At 37.8% G+C, this 14,661-nt stretch overlaps 2 protein-coding genes across 3 annotated transcripts in view; one reads left to right on the top strand and one right to left on the bottom strand.

Annotated features, from left to right (window-relative positions):
- LOC134227704 (uncharacterized) overlaps nt 1-14,575 on the bottom strand; it is a 41,514-nt gene extending 26,939 nt beyond the window's left edge. The window contains exon 1 of the mRNA XM_062709356.1: nt 14,079-14,575. Within this exon, the coding sequence (XP_062565340.1) occupies nt 14,079-14,105 (27 nt within the window). The 5' untranslated portion in view covers nt 14,106-14,575. The remainder of the gene's footprint in view (nt 1-14,078) is intronic.
- LOC134225368 (neurobeachin-like protein 1) overlaps nt 1-14,661 on the top strand; it is a 215,212-nt gene that overhangs the window by 65,457 nt on the left and 135,094 nt on the right. The window lies entirely within an intron of this gene.

Genomic DNA, 14,661 nt, shown 5'->3' on the forward strand with positions numbered 1-14,661 from the left:
GTCGTTCACTTTGCTCAAAACGACGCTTCGCACTTGCTAGCACTACATATAAACGATACAATCACTTCCTTTATGCTCGTTACGTCGATAGAATGCAACGAAGTCTCCGAACATGTCCCAAAAAGTTCTGGAATTTTGTCCGCACTAAGCGGAAGGAAGATGGACTACCGATGCCGCGCCGCGCCGCGGCCGCCGACGATTTTCAAGCGCCACCGCCGCCACCATTTTTGACCGGCGCGCCGCTGGATTTTTTTTACCGCGCCGCCGGTATGTTTTAGGCGAGCCGTTGAAATATTTTTATTATAAAATATTATTGACGTAGTTTTCGTTTTTGGGGTTAATCGCCCACCCCCAAATTGTTAAAAGAAAAACTCCGTTCATACCTAAATAAATTTGAAAATTTTCGGCTGCGCCGCTGAAAACAATATGTAGTAAATACATAGCCTTTTCTGACACGAAATTCAAGGAACTAACGAGTAATGCCTTCCAATCCAGAACTCGTTTAAGCGTTTTAGGAAAATGCACACGATTTATAGTGCGCAAATATAGACATTTGCATTTCTCTGCTATTATTCCCCTTGCAAATTGATAAAAGTACAAGCATGACATGTGCTGGAGGTTGCGGATTATACTCACGACAACCCAAACGATTAAAAAAATCAAACTCATGTTTATCTATGCTTTGAAGTAAAAATAAGATTTTGCATTTTTCAAATCATGGTCTGGATACAGGAAAAGCTAATAAAAATTGGTTCATATTTTTTTTAAATTCTGTCTAATTTATTGAAGTTACTGTTTCTGGTTGTAATTTATAATCACAAAAACATTCTCGTATAATGTGTTATTTGCACGATTCGGAAAACGATCCGTTGCGCTCATTATTTAACTTGTTAGAAAGAACCTTAAAAAATGTAGCATTATATTTAAACAACTCAGGACACAAAGTCGGACAGAAACATAATTCTTGCATAATCAAACACAACCCCCTCCTACAATACAATTTTCGGGTTATGCTATCTTTTTAAAGACATCTGATTTTATCACTGATGACAGACATTTTGAAGTAAGATGCCTTCAGAGGATGCGATGAGGGGATCAGCATACAATTTCAGGCAATGGTAAAACCACAATTGAATCATTTCGTACACAAAAGAGCTAGACATAACAGTGAACACTAGAGTGATTCAAATTTTGACTTTTTTGCTCCCCGATGCTTAAACGATTGCATTTGCCTTTTTATTAACCCACCTAAATTTTTAGCTAATTTGGATGTAAATTGAGTGAGCACGCGCGGTTTGAAGTTTGTATGAAAATTGCTATGAAAACAGTAACTTTCATGGAAAACCGTTCCCCAACGCTTCGCTTCAAGCTCTAAAAACATATGGGTACATCGGCAACATAAGAAATTTTACAAGAAAACAGGCCGTCTTTGTAGCGAAACGATTTGAGGATCGCAAGAAAAGTTATTAAGGAAATACTGAATCGTGGAAAATTCAATTTTACACGTAAAAGAATAACATCAATATCAATAATGAGCATTTATGTTTTCTTCATAACTTTGCTTCCAAAAGAGAAATCGCTTCGCAACAACAACTGCCTTTCAGCTTGAGAAGCATTCTGTGTAGGCAATGCGTTGATTATAATAAAATAGTTCATGGGCCACCTCACGGAACGGTCTTCCACATAAGGGTCAGTTTTCACAGTAATTTCCATACAAACTTCAAATGACGTGTGCACAGTCAAATTACATCCGAAATTGCTAAAAATTTGGGAGGATTATTAAAATGGCAAATGTAATCGTTTAAGCATCGGGGGGCAAAAAAGTCAAAATTTGAATCACTCTAGTGAACACATTTTTCATACCAACATTTTTATAAATTTTTTTTTTTGTAACATTTTTGGGAAGCCCTTCCTACGAAATACTTTCTTCTAAAATTCTGGGAAATTCATTCAATTTTGGAGAATTGCCCTTCTTAGAATTGTAGAAAAATGCCTGGAGTGGCTTTGTGCAAATTTGCTTCATCAAGAATCTTATAGACTTCCTTCTTCTTTAATTCTTGGAAGCCTCCAAATTTTTTTCTCCAGAAATTCTGGAAAACCTTGGCTTTTTTGAATTCTGAGAAAACTCTTCTATGTGAATCCTAGGGAATTCCTGCTCTATGAATTCTGGGAAACTGATTATCCAAGCATTCTGAGTTCTCCCAACACCGGTTTTTCTTTTTCTCGAATTCTCAGTAAATCTCCAGATATTCTGTACAAATTCTGGACAGTCGTTATACAAGAATTGTGGTATAATCTTCTGATGGTACTTTCTTATGAGATTCTGGGAAATTCCTCCTTCAAGAATTCTTTCTACAGAAATTTTCAAACATTTTTGGGAATTGACCTCACAAAAGTTCAGGGCAATTCCTCTCTCACGAATTTTGGGAAATCCTTCTATCAGACTTGAAGAGGAATTCCTTATTCAGGTATTTCCAGGAATCTTTCATCTGTGGATTCGGGGGAGATACTCACATCAGCTCAGATATGCTATAGAGATAATTCCTCTCTCCAACATTTTCCACTTATCTTTCAGGATGATCTTGAAAGAAACATAATCTAGGGTTTTGTCATCTATATGCTTATAAACTAATTTAAGGGTTCATTCACAAATAACATAACGCTAAAATTGATCATTTTCCACCCCCACCCACCTCTTTGTAATGCTTTTTGCAAGGGAAGGTTTGAAAATGTGTATAGGCCGTAACGCTCAAACAGATACCCACCCACCCCTAAAGCGTTATGTAATTGGGTTTTCCCTCAGATTTCACATTCACTCGAAGAATTACTTTTCTAGGAGTTTTAGGGATTCCTTTGTCCAGAAGTTCTGGATATTTAATATATACCTGAATGGGGAACTCCTGTGAATTTCTTTTGATCTTCTTTGTTGGCATTACATCCTAATTTGAAGATCGCACAGGGTATCTACTCATCTGTAAAAACAAAATTCCCTGATTTTTCCAGGTTTTTTTCCAGGTGTTTTACATCAATTTTCACGCAAAAACAAACGTGCCATGAGTATATAGTATTTCGCAACAAAATGATCAATTCAAAAAAGTAAATATTGCAAAAAATATTATTTTAAAGAATATGTTGATGGCTTCACAAAACAATGTTGAAAATTACTTAAGAAATTCCTCCAGGAATTCCTTCGCAAGTTCACCCAGAAATTGCTTCAGCCATTCAATCAAAATTCGTTCAGGAAACACATAGGAAATTCCTCCAGGTATTCCTTTGAAAATTTCTCCAAATATTCCATTAGAAAATCCTCCAGATTTTAAGAATTGATTCAGAACTTCCTCCAGGATTTAATTTGAAAATTTCTTTGCTAAAACTTTGGTTTGTTTCGAAAATTCCTTTAGAGATGCATTTGGCGATTCTACGATTTTTGCCTTTCTCGTATACTAAGTATACGGTAAAGGCTATATGATCGCTCCAAAAACAAACTTTTTATAGAAGGCCCAGAGACCCATAGTGTTATATACCAATCGACTCAGTTCGACGAATTGAGGTGATGTCTGTGTGTGTGTGTATGTGTGTGTGTGTGCGCACAAAACGACGCAAAAAATGTCACTCATTTTTCGGGAACTTATCCACAACCGATTTGCTCGCAACAAATTGCATTCGACGCAGAATCCTTTCCCATTGTTTCCTATTGAAAATTGGCCAGGTCGGACTATGGGATCGAAAGTTATGGCCAAAATACAAATTTATACGTAAAAATCGCGTAGAAAATGTCACTCATTTTTCGGGCACTTATCCTCAACCGATTTACTCGCAACAAATTGCATTCGACGCAAAATCCTTTACCATTGTTTTCTATTAAAAATTGGCCAGGTCGGACTATGGGATCGGAAGTTATGGCCAAAATACAAATTTATACGTAGAATTCGCGTAAAAAATGTCACTCATTTTTCGGGCACTTATCCTCAACCGATTTGCTCGCAACAAATTGCATTCGACGCATAATCGACATCAGTTGTCAAAAAATCAGGAGTACCAACTTGATCACTATCTCCTTGTCGCCGAGTCTGGCGCTGAGTGCTCGGCGCGGAAACCCAAAGGTGGGAATAAAATTTTGGGGCTTATGCGCAATAATTTAGAAAATTGCTAATCATTCTTATGGACACTCTTTTATTGATTTCTTTGAATAATTCCTTGGAAACTGATCCCGAAATTCCTTCGGAAGTTCCTCCAGGAATTGCTTTGAAAAATCCTAACCAATTTAGTTTTTTTAATATATTCCTAAAGGCATTTCCAGGTGGGGAGAAATTCCCTGATAATTCCAGGTTTTCCAGGTAGTAGACACCACAGCTTAGTGTTCATTAAGCACTTCCACAGTTATTAACTACGAGGTTTTTGAGCCAATTCACCATTTCTACATTCCTGTGCAATAAAACTAATATGATGATGCTCAAAGTCACAGGGAAGTATCAAAAAACCTGCACCGTAGCATGAAATGAATCCAGTCACTTTCAGCATGGCCTTGCTTTGTAGCCACCAGGATAAAGAAGGCACAATTCAGAATGTTTGCTAGTATTTTTATCACAAATTACACTCCCTCCCGGAAGAACTATTGAAGAAATTCATGAAGAAAATTTATAAAGAACTCCTGTAGAAATCACTGGAGGAAATCGTAAAGAAATTCCTGATTTTTTTTAAAGGAATCTAATGAGAATCTGCTCATAGTATTCCTGAAGGGATTCCTGGATAAATTTATAAGGAATTCTTGAAGAAGTTCTTGGAGGGATTCTAGGGGGTCAACTTTCCAATGTCTGCATCTCGGCATTTAAATTGCTTGAACTGTTTGAAGGAAAATTTTGGACCACGCCGATTGAGCCGCCGCCGCCGCCGCCGAAAACACCCGCGGCGTGACGCCGGCTGAGCCGCCGCCGCCGTTAGAAAAATACATTCACGCCGCCGCCGGTTCAAAGTAGATCGGCGCACAGGTCTAACCAACATCAATGAACTTGCATGACTTATCCGCTAATACACCTGCCAGCAAATGCGAATTGTTCGCTCAACATTTCAAAAATGCTTTTTCGAGTATGCAAGTTTCAGCCTCCCAAATAGATGCAGCAATACAAGACGCTCCAGCAAATAGTTTTGATTTCCATCTAGATGTAATATCTGATGAGCAGGTGCTATGCGCGTTGCGCAAACTGAAATACTCCGTATCATCTGGGCCAGACGGGATTCCATCCGCTGTGTTGAAAAAGTGCTCAATAACGCTCATCACCCAGCTTGTAAAACTGTTCAACATTTCATTACGACGAGGAGTATTTCCGACTAACTGGAAGGTATCTTTCATGTCTCCGATCTACAAGAAAGGCGATAAATGTAGCATTGCCAACTACAGAGGAATCACATCACTGTGTGCTTGCTCTAAAGTGTTCGAAATTGTCGTAAACAATGCACTATTCGAATCCTGCAACTATATATCTAGTGCCCAACACGGATTCTATCCGAAAAGATCCGTCAATACAAACCTGGTCGAGTACTCCTCTATTTGCATTCGTTCCATGGACGCCGGCTTGCAAGTCGATGCTATATACACAGACTTCAAGGCTGCGTTTGATCGTGTCAATCATGAAATTCTTGTAAACAAGCTCGAAAGGTTTGGAGTGTCTTCCGCGATCGTTCGCTGGTTGAGATCTTATCTATCCGGAAGGTCCATGAAAGTAAGAATAGGCTGCTCAAATTCGGACAGTTTCGTCGTTCCCTCTGGTGTTCCCCAAGGTAGTAACTTAGGGCCACTTCTATTTTCATTATTCGTAAATGATGTGATGTATGTAGTGCCAACTGGACATCGAATATGCTACGCTGACGATATGAAATTTTACATGATTATTTCGAGTATGGAAGACTGCGTAGCGCTACAGAAGCTACTGGATTGTTTCGAAGATTGGAGCAAGCGAAACTGCCTTGTTTTGTGTGTCGAAAAATGCAGAACGATATCTTTCAGTAGAAGTAATCATCCGTATAATTACACATACACCCTCTGCGGTCAACAACTGGAACGGCTAAATGAAGTGACAGATCTCGGCGTAATTCTGGACACCAAACTAACATTTCGTTCGCATTTAGAGTGCACGATTGCTAAAGCTAACAGACAGCTAGGTTTCATTTTAAGGATGGCTGACGGATTTAACGACCCTCTCTGTTTAAAATCCCTCTACTGTGCATTGGTGCGTTCAATCTTGGAATCTTCGGCTGTGGTTTGGTGTCCTTATAATAGGACATGGATCGAGAGAATTGAGGCTATTCAACGGAAGTTTGTTCGTATTGCCTTACGTAATTTACCTTGGCAAGACGCGCGAAATCTTCCACCATACGAGAATCGATGTATGCTGCTCGGAATCGACACGCTAGAAAAGCGGAGAACAATGATGCAAGCGGTTTTTGTTGCAAAAGTGCTTATAAATGAAATAGATTCCCCTGCTCTACTTTCTGATATGAATATATACGTTCCGGAGCGTGCTCTACGACGACGAGATTTCTTATATCTGCAACCGCGCAACAGTCGCTATGGTCAACACGATCCAATTCGGATAATGGCACTGCGCTTCAACGAGGTATTTGAACACTTCGACTTCAATATACCTATAACTAGTTTCGCTAATCAATTAAGCCGTGTAAACTTAGTATTGTAGTTTTGTTTATTTCATGCAATTATTTTAGACATCTGACTATTACTTTTAATTTTTTTTTTAAGTTTGTATTGTTTATATGTAAATCTGGAAAAGAAATGGGGTTTTTATGCCTGTTTGAGGAAGGCTACAGTTGGCCACCTCAAGCCGGCTTTTCCCCCCATCAAACTTCATTAAGACGTCAAGTTAGATGAAGAAAACAAATAATAAATAAAATCATATTACCAACATTATGGATCATATGAACAAAATTATGGATCAAATGACCAAAATTATGTATCATATTACTGAAATTTTGGATCATCATACCGATAAAAATAGCACAAATTTGATTTTTTACGGATCAAAATATAGTTATTTATGGATCATTCATATTATAAAAATGTATGAATCATTTGTCATACGTTCATGGAAAAATAGTAGGAATCTTATGGTTTTTCTTAATCATGTCTAAAGGTGCACTTTTTTTCTATTAAGGGACGATTCAAATATGACGTCCACTACTTTTTGAGATTTCAGGACCCCCCTCCCCTCTCTATCTCGCTTTTTTGTATACCTTGTATATGTACTGTCACAAAATCTTAGACCCCCTCCCCCCCTAAGACCTGTGACATCATTTTTGAACGACCCCTAATTGCTAAATTTTAGCGTTGTTATGGATCTTAAAATTGTTCCTGAACTATTTTATGGATTTATGGTAGCGTTTTATGTAATAATTAGAGGTTATTTACGAATCGTTTTTATTTTTTTTTATGGATCATTTTTGCGCATTCAACGGTACAAAGGAAGGGCTGTTCGTGGACTCGTCGGTAGGAGAGTTGGACGACGGTTTAACACACGCCGACTGGAAGATGCTTCGGTGTAACGGTCATTTGTTGAAAAACTGGAGACGCGTGCTGTAGATATTTCGGAAGGTGGAAGACCAATGGACCGCCATCATGAATGCCTTCATCGCCACCAGCGAGAATAGTCTGGGGGAACTGCGCACCCAGAGAAAACAATGGATCACCGATGACTCCTGCAGGAGGAGTAACATTCGCCTCCTATACGATATCTCACGACGCTTAAGCGGGGCGACGATGAAACTAATTTACTACACTCTGTCCCACATTAATAGATGCACCCCCTTTTTTTGGATTACTTTTTTTTCTGCTGCACCGATATTTATCAAATTTATTATGTAGATTCATGGGTTGAATAAACAATCTTTAACAAAATTTTTCATTTCATTTTTCATTTCATTTTTCATTTCATTTTTCATTTCAGTCATCATTGTACAATGATTTAAAAATAAATATGTGATAAAAATGGTGTCCCTCATTAATAGGTACACATAACAAAAATGCCTTTTTTCTTGTTTTCAATACTTTTCACGTGAGATTAAGCATCTAAACCATTGAAAAATTAATAATCATCGTTTCTATAATCATATTATATATAACGTGTTTAAATATAGTTTACTTGTATGCTCAGTACAAAGGTGTCAAATTACTTGTATGCTCAAACGCTGATTTCGACTCATGAACCTCTAGGCCGGTCGAAAATCTCGTAAATAAAGATAATTCAATTCAATCTTTCATTTCATGGCTAATTGATTATCTTTCATAAACATGTAGGCGACCTTGACAAAATGTTAAGACAATGTTTTTATTACACGAAAACATTGAAAAGCTCGATTGAATTTGTTTTTCTGCTGAGAAGCAAATATCCTATTTATAAGGGTTTCCCCATGAAATCTATTTTTTTCTAACAGCCTTGTTAGCTAGAATTTTGAAAAACGCGTTATTTCCGCATAAACCTTGTCCCTTATTATCAAAAAAAGAACCGACTGGGTTATTACGGATTCCACTTTCACATTCACTTCACCTAACGATCACTTCACATTGTTTGGCCTATTACTGTTTCCACATAAAGTGAAGTGAATGAAATGAACTCTGTGGAGTGACAGTGACAGTTGGATCCATAATAGCGTTGTTTACAGTGAGAAGTTGTCAGTTAGAGTTAGTTGGGTTGTTTATGCTTAGGTTCAATTTGTGTTTTTCGAATATGAGCGTTGAATTATGGTTTGATACCAACAGTGAAGATGAAGAGGAATTTGCAAACATCACTGTGAAGCGTAAAAAAATAAGAGATTATTCTGACCCGCCTAATCAAACTGAAAAATCGTAAGTGAAACGATGAATTTGACTTGATCATATCTGTATTTTATGTTCATCATTTTAGCTCCATCACATTCTTTCGAGCTTCCAAGGAAATTTTCGAATATTTATAAAAATAATGTTGGCAGCTTGTTTGATTTGTTTCGCAGAAGGAAATTATAAAAAGGGGGTTGGTAACGATCGCATCATAGGATTAGCTCAGTCTACCATGTCAAAAGTATTGAAAATTATTCTAAATACATATAGGTAATTGAAGAAAAAGTAAGTGATCTTGTAATAAATTTTCCAGTTGAAGAAAGCGAAAAAAAATTTAACTGGGATTTGACGAAAAAAAAAACTGGAATTCCTGGTGTAATCGGCTGTGTAGATAACACCGAGGATAACACCCACGTAAGCATAATACCACCAGCTCGTGATAAACATTTGTTTTGCAACATAGAAGGTTCCCATAGTTTCAACGTAATTGTGGTAGGTTGTAGAACCTAGGGATCTGTCCACAAGTAACGTTACGTTTTACGGGAAGGGAGGCTCAAGCGTATGTGCTTCATACAAATAAATAAATATATAACGCTACTATACTGTCGTTCTACGCATAATTGTCCCATGTACATAGGACATCCCAGCAAGCGTGGGATAAATATGTGTATGACGACAGTATACAACCATTATAGATTTGTGACCATAATCTGGTGATTCGATATGTGGATGCAAAGCATCCTTGTTCATCATATGATTCTTTTGTGTGGAACGGTAGCGATGTGGAATAGGTAGATACTCAAAATCACGCAAACGATCAAAGAAACTCATGGTTACTCGGTAACTCTTATTTACAAAACTATTTGTAAGTACAGCAACCATTCGCTAACTGGGGCTAGAACATCAGTCTAATTAACGGACGCTGCTTTTCAATTGGGCTGACAAGGGGATCCGCGATGCATTGTTATGAACGCAGTTTTACATGATTTGATTTAATAAAACATTTAGAATCTCCTTAACGTACTCCCAGTCCAGTTAGAAAGCGCCCATAGTTAGCGAACTGTTGATGTTTCAAGAAAACATATTCTATGCAGTAGAACAAAACTGAAAATAATTTATCTCGTAAATGACAAGGAACTGTATTGATGCTTATTATAACTGTTCTGTTCAACAAATATTTTAGGTGCTGCCGGTTATCTTTTAATGCCGTTGCTGATCACTCCTTTTAGAACTTAGATGCATGTTACTGAACAACAGAGGAGGTTTAATACAATACATTCTAAAACAAGATTCGCTATGGAAAGATCAACAGGAGTGGTTAAAGGCACATTTTGTTGTGTAGAAGGAATAACAACTGTACTATTACGTCGCAACTTACAATCTCCGTGTGAAACATAAAATGGATTTCGACGACCCTGAGCTGATTCACGAAAACGAAAACTTACCCGTTAATGGAGAAAATGAAGAATATGAAAATTTAAATGGAGTAAGACGAGAAATTATGAACAATATTTTGTAGGCAATGATATATATTATTCGAACACGCTTTTCACATGATAAAAAAGCAATTTAAATTGCGTTTAAATTCAAATATCTTCAAAGCAAAGACGTTTAATTATTCTCCCCATTGAAGCTATCTTCTAGTTGAGCTTCCAATTGTTCATTGTGTTCTTCCAATGCATCAATTGCTGTCCGTCCCATCTCGAAATCTAGTTTACGCCACGGGACTGACACTTGTATACCTCCATCACAGTTGGTTTGTTGTAACTGTTTTGTCCATTGTTTTTGCTCTTCTAATCGTATTTGTTTTTCAAATTGAAATTTTTCTTCCTCTAATTGAAACCGCCTTTGTTCTAAGCCGAATCGTTTCTCATGGACCATAAACGATTTTCGAGAGTACCTGGCACATGCCGATACATGTTCTTTAAGTTCTTTAAGATCATTGGTCTGCTTTTCTAGCAGAGCTTTGCGATAATTGCGCTGATTAACGCGGCCACGATTTCGCGTTGATCGCTGCTCATTTTCAGTTTCACTTGCTCGAGTTGATCTGTTGGTTAGATCTGCCGACATTCTTACCAATTCACTCTCGCCAGCTGGCGATGGTCCATCATTTAATTCCTCATTATGCTCTTGAATTGGAAGTCCTGTGGAGAATTGTGTTCCAAAAATAGCACCATTGTGGTCCACTGTTCTTCGCAAAGACAGTAGACGGATGATGGCTTCTTCTACACTATTAAAAGAGTACTGTGTATTGCGCCCACCACGCACCGGTAGCTCTCACTTCGTTTTGGTTATGCTGCAGTTTCTTCTTTATTTGAAGCTTTTTATCATTCCAAACTTTCTGCCAAGCTGCAACAGAACGTGTCGGAGTACCCAAGCTATTTAATGCAGCTTGAATTGTAGCCCAAAGAGAAGAAACAGATTCTCTGCAATCTGAGAATCTACCACCTCTAGCTAGTTCTTGATGTTCCTCCATGAACGAAACAAGACGAGACGTAAATTGGCGTACGTTAGTCTTTTTCTTACTAAAATATAGCAAATAACAAAACATTTGAGGAAAAACTTAAATAACAATCTATTTTCAACTTACTCCATTCTGCGTGACAACTTTTCACCTCCAAAAACGTCAGTGTAAACATTCCACCTAAAGTGAGTTGTTTTTTCACATATGTGAAAACCATAATAACCCTGCGTTCATCAGAGCTGTCACATGAAATGAACTTCTCACATGTTCTCACTGATGTGGAAACCGTAATAAGGTTCTGCTCACTTCACTTTGTTTTCACTGTGAAGTGGAATCCATAATAAGGGCCCCGAACATAATTTTTGGGAGGACTACAACATATCTCAAGCCCTTCAGTCGATATTTTGGCATTGCAAATTTAACGTTACTGCGATCAACGCTAGTTAATCCACAAAAAAATGTGATTAGTGAAGACATAAATGCTGAGCTGACGATTATTTTGGGTATATGAACAATAATGAACATGTAAATTTGTCTGAGAAATGCATGAGATATTGCCAACTCAAATCCGGTTCGATATGTCCCGAACAGCTGCGTGTAAGTTTTTTTTGGGCACTGTAGGAAGGTTGATCTTGGTGTAGCAATTTAAGTAAACATTTCAAATTCTGGCAAAATACTGATTGAAGAAAGTGAGTTTCCAAACAAAACGTCAAGAGCTGTACCTCAGACAAAATTTGGCTAAAATTGTCATGAGAGTGACATGAGAATGACCCCAAACTTATGATCGGCTCACCATATAGTGGGTGGGGTATACCCCGTTAGGCATAAGTACGTTAGGCATAAAGGACGTTAGGCATAAAATGACCCAAAGAACAGCCCATAACATAAAGAAGGCAGAATTATGTCAAACGTCCATTATGCCTAACGTACTTATGCCTAACGTCGCGGCAAACATACGGCCAAAAACTTTTGCCTATACTTTTCTATGAAGAACCCAAACTTTTGGCCAGGAATGTATATATAAAATTTTAGGGAAATAAAAAAATACAAGAATAAATCGCCCTTCAAATTCAGAACTCTGATTCTGAGCTGATTTGTTTTTATTTCCGTATTTTTGCCTTTCGCGTATACTAAATATACGTAGAGGCTCTAGGATCACTCCAAAACCGAACTTTTGGTAGAAGGCTCGGAGACCCATTTTTTTTCCTGTTCGGGTGTGCCACTGCGACCAATTATTAGATCTATTGTAGCGTTACCCGTATCCTTAGTGTTGAGGTGCATGTCGAATTACTCCAGTGTTATTGAGAAGCATTGCAGTATCGGTTTCGATACAGTTGTTGTTTTGTTTTCTCAAGACCACCATGACAAGGTCCCGCTATTAAGACCCTTCATAGAGAGCAATCCCATTGAAGGCGCGCCCCTTATCAATAGGAAATCAATCCTTTCTTGAGAAAACAAAACAGTAATACTGTTTTTGGCCATGCATCAGAGCCCTAGCCACATCCTTGTCTTGCTTCTAGAATATCACCAGTGAAACTCTTAAAACCCGGGATTTAGCTCTGTCTACAAGACCATTTCAAGCAAGAGAATTATAGTGTTATGTACTAATAGAGACCCATAGTGTTATGTTCTAATCGACTCAGCTCGACGAATTGAGGTGATGTCTGTATGTGTGTGTGTGTACAAAAAAAATGTGAGACACACTTTTTTGCACTTAGCCTTATCGGGTTGCATTCGACGCGGAATCTTTCCTAATTTTTCGCTTTTGAAAATTTGCCCAATCGGCTATAGCGATCCGGAGTTATTTAAAAAACTAAATAACTAAATCTATCTCCCTAAGGTGCAATTTTGACCTCTCTTATGTGCTTTTCTAGTTACTCTTATGTGTTTTCTTGTATTATGATACACGAGAAAGGCACCTGGTTTTTTTACATACATGTTAGTTCTTCACTTCGTTAACCATGAGATGAAAAATATCAAGACAGTAACCCTCTCTAACAAAATGTAACAAATTTAATCATTTTTTTTCGATTCATTCACACTTACACACTTTGGTACTTTGTGTCTCTGATTAGTTTTTTGTCTTCCCAGCATCATGCAAATGCAAGAAAAAATGTGCCGTTACTTATTTCACTCGTTTAATTGTTGCATAAGAGTCTTTTAACGTTCCGCATTCTTAAACCAATGTTAGATTGTTTTAAAAATAATGCCCATCGTAACTGCATTTTCCAATTTACGCTTCTAGACTCATATCGAAACAAAATAAAAAAGCACCTAACTTTTTGATTCCATTTATTTTGCGTGCTTACTCTCGACAAAATGAAGAAACATAGAAAATAAAACTATTCCATATGCTTTTTTTACAATCAGATTTAAATAAAAAGTCCAAACTTCGTTTCTTTTGGTTTTATATATTACTTGGATGATATATCAAATGTTCACTAAAGCATAATATTACACGTATGTGCTGGTTTGTTCCGTTTGTAAGGCTAGTTTTAATTCAAAGTTTTTCTCACTTCATGTCAACATGAAACACATCGCTGCTTGTCGTAGGTCTGTAGCGACAAGACTTGGCACATTGCAACTTTCTTCTACGATCGCAGCACTAAGAGCGAGCACCCACAATTCCCACTGTTTTAATGGCTTCCAGTTCAAGATGATCATTTGCCTCTTCCGGATATATCAACAAAAACAAAAATTTGTTTTGACTCATTTCAAATCGAATACTGGCCTTCTATTGAAAAAGCTCATCCAAACATTCACCGTTTATGTTATTTTGTCGATATTTACCGCGAACATTAACAGTCGATAACCCATGGTTGCTGCTGCTGTGGTTGGCTTAGCGTGAATTCAGTTGTGTGGTTCAATTATCTGCGGCTGCGTGGTTCCAGTTCAAATGGTTCACACCATTTCTCTTCGCTTTTGACGTTTCACTTGGCAATTACTGCTGCTATTGACGTTAATAATTCAATTATTTCATGTTCAACCGCGTTTTTACACACTCAAACTTATCACACTACATATCAGTTTAATCCCATTGCGGAACTGCTAGCAATTAGCCTTGATTATTCATACTTTATGGTTCTTTCACTTGGCGGTGCAAAACATCCGAATTAAAAACTAGTTTTCCCGCGCACTTCTTCCTCGCGATCTGCAGATCGAACTAATCGTCTTATTTTTTTTAATGTTCAGTGAAATGGTGCTCAGTAACGAAATTCCGATATCCAGGATGTCCACCGCTCGTGATGATAACGTTACCACTTTCTTTGCCAGACTAACCTCCCAAGGTGGCGAGGATCTTCTTTTATAAAATTTAAACCTGATCTGGCGGCGTTGGCTGCTGGGGCTCAGTTCGTCGTTGGGTCTTGCACGG

Source organism: Armigeres subalbatus, chromosome 3 (genome assembly GCF_024139115.2).
Source record: "Armigeres subalbatus isolate Guangzhou_Male chromosome 3, GZ_Asu_2, whole genome shotgun sequence".
In the NCBI taxonomy this organism is placed as follows: domain Eukaryota; kingdom Metazoa; phylum Arthropoda; class Insecta; order Diptera; family Culicidae; genus Armigeres; species Armigeres subalbatus.